The following is a 6,713-nucleotide window of genomic DNA, read 5'->3' on the forward strand; positions in this document are numbered from 1 at the left end:
CCATCCATTGAACCTTGACTGTAGTTGTCTAGCACGAGAAAGCTCAGAGTGACCAACGTGATGTACAGTACACAGAAAACATCCAGCCAAAAACGAAGGCGCGCGAGGTCGAGATAAAGATATACCATGCGGACGAATGAATATCCTGATAATTATTAAATTCCTTTGTGAGAATCGCTTCCGCCCCAAACGCGTGAATCGTCGATAACCTTTGAAGTGTCGCGCTCAGGTGAGCAAAGACCGGCGAACGTGCTAAGAGAAATTAGAAATTCCATTTATAATAGTTTATAATTTACGAAGAATTACAATTTATCGTAAATTCCATGAGAGTAATGATTTGGTTTCTATCTGTGATGGAATTTATTTTAGTCTATCGAAGATACTGTGTCGACTATCAAAAGATGAGTTTGCGATACTCACTGATGCCTTCAAGACGCTTGACGCTACGACTGGTGGCCAGATAGAATATTCTCATGTAATAAAAGACAATACCAATTAGCACCGTGAGTATCAGCAGCCACACGTTCGCGGTGATTACCACAATGATAATGCCCAGCAGCGCTATATCGATCTGAAGACAATCAATAAACGCAGCGGGCAGCATCTCATCAACAGCTCCAATGTCTTTGGAAAAGCGATTGAGTACACGTCCCTAGTACTAGTGTTAATTAAGTATTAGTGTTAAAGAATCGCATAGTGGCGCGGCTAATGCTGCGAAACATGCGATCGTGCAAGCGATTGAAGCCCTCATGCATGTCCAAAAAAACGTCCATGAACGGATAAGGGTGATGATGATTGTTAACACAATCAGCCCACTGTAGATGCACTGCATGCGGGTGAGAGGACTATTCGGGTCTTCTACAACACCGTTGTCCGTTTGGCTCATTTATAAAATTATATAATTAATAATTCCTATATAATCAATATGCAGAAGAATCTGTAGAGTCTTTCTTGTAGATTTTGTTTTATTCACGTTCTTAAAAATAAAACGTTCTTAAAAATAAAACGTCTCTCTCTTGAAAATTTCGTATTTTAATTTTAAGGAAAAATTTTGCTTTTACTTATGAAAATTAAATTACAAATTTAAACTTTTTCCACGGCAATAATAATTGCTCATTCAAATTCTTTATGTATAATATTATAGTCAAAACTGGCACTACCTTTAGAAACAATTTTTAGCAAAACTAGAATTGAAAGTGATGTAATAACTAAACAATAAATATATTATTTATTATACACATAGTGATACACTTACATAGTTTTCCTCTATATTAATCCATTGAGCGAGAAAAAAGTCGCTGCCGCTAGCCGCAAATTGTTTTATTATACAAAGCATAGCCACTATGAATATAGTGCACCAATTGCCGCCAGCACGAAAGTAATCCGTATATACTTTACCGGAAACATTGCCTACCGTTCGCATTTCAGCCACCTGAAATTAACAATTAATATGTTGTGGTAATTTGGCATCAAAATATAAAATTATTCTGTATATTATTCTACAATATATATATATATATATATTTATATATACATATTTTATTCTATAAATTATTGTATATATATATTTTATATCATCATTGAAAATTATTCCAATAATAAAAAATAGCACGCTGATCGTTTCTATACATGCATAATAAAAATCACAAGAAACTCGTTACTTAATTATTAATTATTATTAGGAATACTTTTTTAATATTAAAATTTAGTTTATAGAAAAGGTAAAATATTCCTGATGGAAAAATTTCGCTGAAATTATTCCATGTTTTGGAATAATTTTCAACAAAATTTCAGTATTTCAGAAAAATTTCAGTTTCGTTTCAGTGATTTTTAGCTGAAAAATCCATTTTCAGCAAAATTTCAGAGAAATTTCAGCAAAAATTTCAAAGACATTTCAGCAAAAATTTTAGAGGAATTTCAATTCAATTTCAGCGATTTTTCGTACGTTAGCTGAAAAATTCATTTTCAATGAAATTTCAGCAAATTTTCAGTAATTTCGCTAAAATATTCCAAAACATGGAATAATTTCAGTGAAACTTTTTCTTCAGGTATCTGAACTAATATTTATTAGTGTGTGTGGCTATAATAACTTAATACACTTTCTTATAATTATCCTAAATCCTAGTTAAATAAAATATCGTATCAGTAGTAACGTTACAAAATAAGTCCGAATTACCTCAAGAGGCTCCTGTTTCGATGTATCATTCGTCATGACAGTACTCAGCGATGAGATGCTGGTACGAGAATTACTGCGGCTAACGGTGGTCGAGGGAGGTCGAAAGGATGTTTCATCCGTTTTCGCTTGATTTTTCAACAACCGAAGTCCATACCCATGGATCCCAGCTCGTCATAAGTCCTGATGAACAGAAAATATGAAGCAATAGAAATGACGACGTTCTAAATATTTGCTTAAACTTGCAAATGTTCTAAAAATTTCCAAATAGTCTAAAAATTCTGGAACTTATTTTGTACGACTCGGACATTCGAACATTTCGTCTCAATATTGATATTTTGTTTTTTTCTATAAAAAAAAAGCAATAATTCTTGTTAAAAGAACTTAAAATAAAATTATTTTGCGTATCATTGGATAGATAAGTTAAAGTTGTCACGTAAAGATCATTGTTTGTATATATTGTGGTATACTAACAAAAAAACTCCTAATAAAGATAATTATATTTTTTTTCAATCTACAAATTATATTCATTTCTAGGTCCTTTTCTTGAATTCAAGGATCCAAAGATCCAATCGTGAAATTAATAATAACATTCTACAAAACAATAAAATAAATACATGAATAAATGAATCTTAACAAAGAAATTGTAACGGGATTACAATAAGCACTTCGAAATGTCTATGTTCCTTCAGCATATAAATTAACGATGAAAAAATGCTTTCTGAACATTTCAGAGTAGATAGTCTTTCGACACTGAATCATATCTAACTAAAAAATTGAAATTTTAACACTGAACACTATGTCATATCTAAATAAAAAAATAAAATTTTGACAAAATGCGTTTTGGAATTTTGCTCTTCACATTTATTGTATAATATTAAAGTTTTATCGTCATTAAGACAGAGCTGTTACTGCATTAATATAATAAAAAAACATTTAGTAAAGATAAGAAATCGATGAAATAAATGTTAAAACATGCTAATATGAGTTAATACAGAAAGTTGGTGTGTATATACTTTAATTATGATGTGATACTAATCTATATCACTCACAAAAATTCCGATCCTTGGTTCGGATTCTATTCACTATGTAAATTCCTTCACAAGTAATCATCTACAATATGTTCTAAAATGTACCAGGTGAACCATCTAGATTTAATATTTGATGTTTTAAGTCTTGACTAAGTGATGTTATAATAATAGATTTAAATTTATTTAGTGTATTGATTGCTTCATCTCTGTCAATTTACAAGTGACTTGCTCTCAATGGAAGATTTTTTGCTACTGTATTCGTTGATAATCACTCCAAAGTGAGTGAAGAGCGACGATTTATGAGATGCAGATGATAATCTGATGTTAATAACCATCTTTATTTAAATCAAATACAGAAGCTACGAGCTAATAAATATATTTGTAACATGATCAAAAATTATACGCAATGATTGTGTATTGTACACATGATGACATTTGTGTAACAAAATTAAATTAAAAATATAATAAACGGTTCATGTGATAATAACCTAACAATATAAATGTAGCTATAAACTAAACAATACAAAAATCCCAATGTTAAAAATTATTATAAACTACAACGTTTCGACCTATCACGAGGTCATCTTCAATTCGTTAAAACAAAATTAAAATTTAAACGGACTTACACAACAAGATAATCCTGTTGATTACAATATAAAATGTATTTATACTGTAGGAGGAGCTATATATCCAGTAACGTATGCATACTGTTCCAAGGATGGTAACCATTCATCGCCAACAATGTCATGCAATCAAATCTCGAGAGACGCTTCGAAAATCGTCAGTTGCTAGATGTTTTATTGTACTCATCTTCATTTATTTTGTCAAATGTTTCGTAAAATCTGATTATTTTCTGCATCTGCTAAATATTTACTCTTACATCTGCGTTTGACTCTCATTAGTCTTTTCCTGAATTTTACTGTATTGATTAAGAATAAAAATAAAAAATAATAATAAAATTAAATTTAACTATCACGTTTTATGTTTACACTAATAACTTATATTATTACTAGAATAATTGTAGGGGAGACCGGGTCTCGTTGACAGAGTTTTCACAATTTCGGCATTAGATTTTTTAAACAATGAATTATTAAAATATATTAATATGATAGAGAGAACCTTTCTCTACATTTTTATACCATTAATGATTCTATACACTGTATAGTTTCTTTGCAATAAATGAAATGTAGCTATGCTGCATTGTAGTTAATTGCCTCGATATGTGGAGTAAATTGGTACATATCACAATATGAATTACCTCTATGATAAACCCTATATTAAATTAAAGAAAACGTAATATAAATAAAAATGAGTAATAGAAATAAAAATGAGATAGTGGATATATGTACTTCTTAGTAAAAATTGTATCTTTAAAAGTTATTTTGTAATGATTAAATAGCAAAATGTTGTTACAGAAAAACAAGTGCAAATTATTTTAATTCTACCTTATTTTAATATAGAAACATTAAATATAAAACGTTTTGTCAGAGTTGAATTGTAATTGAACATTTTCTTATGATATGAACCAACGTATCCCATCCCTGCACACGTGATCATCTTATTATAACAAATTATCATTGTTACTCAAAATAAAGTATTGTATACTAACAAACACTTTTCTTTTAACTAATAATACATCGCTTAGATTTGCTTTCTCAAGCCGAAGAACACGAAGTTAGGAAATCTTAAAGTATATTTGCCTGCTTTTCAATAAGAATTTTTGCTTTATCTATTATAATACTTGATTAATTTAAATAAAACTTAGGAAAAAGTATGTACGTTGTAAAAGAAATATTTTGCAGTAACTTTTCCATTGTTTTCTTTATTATAAATACATAAATGGAAGGCAATGCCAATTTGCCTCTTATACCAATGAGCTCCGGTCTTCTCTAATTATCTTCACTTTACAAAGAGCATTATATTGTGCACATAATTTCAATATAAAATATTTTCAATATAAAATATTTTATCAAAATTATCAGTTTCAACTCAAGTTGACACGTGTCGTTAAAAGCCATGAAAATAAAATACATCCATTAAACTCATTTACACTTACATTATTACAAAGACATAATGTTGCAAGTATAGTTATGTATATAATCCTTTATGTCTTGTAATGATACATAAATAAAAATTCCGCGAAAAGGAATGCAATCTAATGTAGATTATCTGCTTATTCTGTCGTTCAATACTTGCTGATTGAATGGCATATACATACATTATCCCCAATGTACATACCTTACAGTGTAGTTCTTAGAAAGTTCCTAGAGTATCTGTAAACTATTTTTGAAATTTTTATAAAAAATACTAAAACGTGTTCATGTCTTGTGAAGCAAGAATTAATTCGATTAAATTACTAGCCGACAACTTGGAAACACTATGCCAAAGACATAACAAACAGCGCTGGCACAATTTACCATTGGCTCGTTTTGCAATTTCTGCTTGTTCGAATATCTTCTTGGACAACTTAGGCCATATCTCCCTAGCCTGTATGCTTTGGTCATATGGAGTTTTTTACGTACTCCGTTTATTATCCAACATACATACGGCGTTTGCTGATAAAATACACAGAAAAGAACGATATCATTACGTTCTTCACCATTACATTGATTCCTATTAACTTCTATCGATTTAAGGCAAAAATCTTAAAATATACTCCCGGTCCTTAATATTATTTAATCTTTTAATATCTCTCATTTTTTGGTAAATCGTATTTTTAACTAAGAGAATTAAAAGAGTTCTCAGATCTCATAATTATTGCTAATCATAGATTTATAAAAAATTTTCGAATAGATCAATTTTAATTAATGCTTATCCAGCTCCGCGATCGTAATCATTTTAAATTTCTTAAGTATTGATTGTGTTTCTCACATATGCGGTCTACAATAAAGATTCTCAATATTGTTAATGCTTATATTATTATAAGCGTATTTCATAAATAACACGCACTAATCATAGAGCGTTATTTCTAATTAAATGAGTCGAAAAGTCCTATACAGTTTTATAATTAATTTTCGCAATGGTTGACGAAATATTAATTTCTAAATATTTCCGACTTAATCAGGAATAGCGTCATATGATTAGTATCCGCTATTTGAGAAGCACCCTGTATATCTCCTTATCTGTCATATTTTCCATACACATTGCAATAACAATTTTTATTCAAATATAAAATTAAAAAATTTTTATAATTTGGGTGGACTAAAGGCCTAGGATGCTCGCACGGAATGCAAGAAATCTGGGTTCGACTCATGGCTGAAGCAATATTTTTCGCAATAAGTTTATTACAGTTTTTTAAGATTAAATTTGGGAAATTTGAAGGGATTATTAATATTTCAGATTAATTGCGTTGAAAGTCCGACAACCATATCAGCACGCAATTATAATTTCTGAAATTAATTCATTTAAGGGGATGCTAAACCGATTACCCAACTCAATCAAGGTCGATAGTACAGACTCTTTTAATTCCAAATTCGATAATAGTGGTGACATCTTTGATTTAGTTTTTA

At 29.8% G+C, this 6,713-nt stretch overlaps 1 protein-coding gene across 1 annotated transcript in view; it reads right to left on the minus strand.

Moving 5' to 3' along the window:
* LOC108770715 (probable multidrug resistance-associated protein lethal(2)03659) overlaps positions 1 to 2,483 on the minus strand; it is a 45,250-nt gene extending 42,767 nt beyond the window's left edge. Inside the window, 9 exon segments of the mRNA XM_018522422.1 lie at positions 1 to 94; positions 97 to 252; positions 421 to 655; positions 657 to 739; positions 742 to 886; positions 1,256 to 1,432; positions 2,177 to 2,316; positions 2,319 to 2,356; positions 2,473 to 2,483. The exon segment at positions 1 to 94 is cut by the window's left edge and continues 14 nt beyond it. Of these exon segments, the coding sequence (XP_018377924.1) occupies positions 1 to 94; positions 97 to 252; positions 421 to 655; positions 657 to 739; positions 742 to 886; positions 1,256 to 1,432; positions 2,177 to 2,316; positions 2,319 to 2,356; positions 2,473 to 2,483 (1,079 nt within the window).
* Positions 2,484 to 6,713: the final 4,230 nt, after the last annotated feature.

This window comes from Trachymyrmex cornetzi, unplaced genomic scaffold (assembly GCF_001594075.2).
Source record: "Trachymyrmex cornetzi isolate Tcor2-1 unplaced genomic scaffold, Tcor1.1 scaffold131, whole genome shotgun sequence".
Lineage (NCBI taxonomy): Eukaryota > Metazoa > Arthropoda > Insecta > Hymenoptera > Formicidae > Trachymyrmex > Trachymyrmex cornetzi.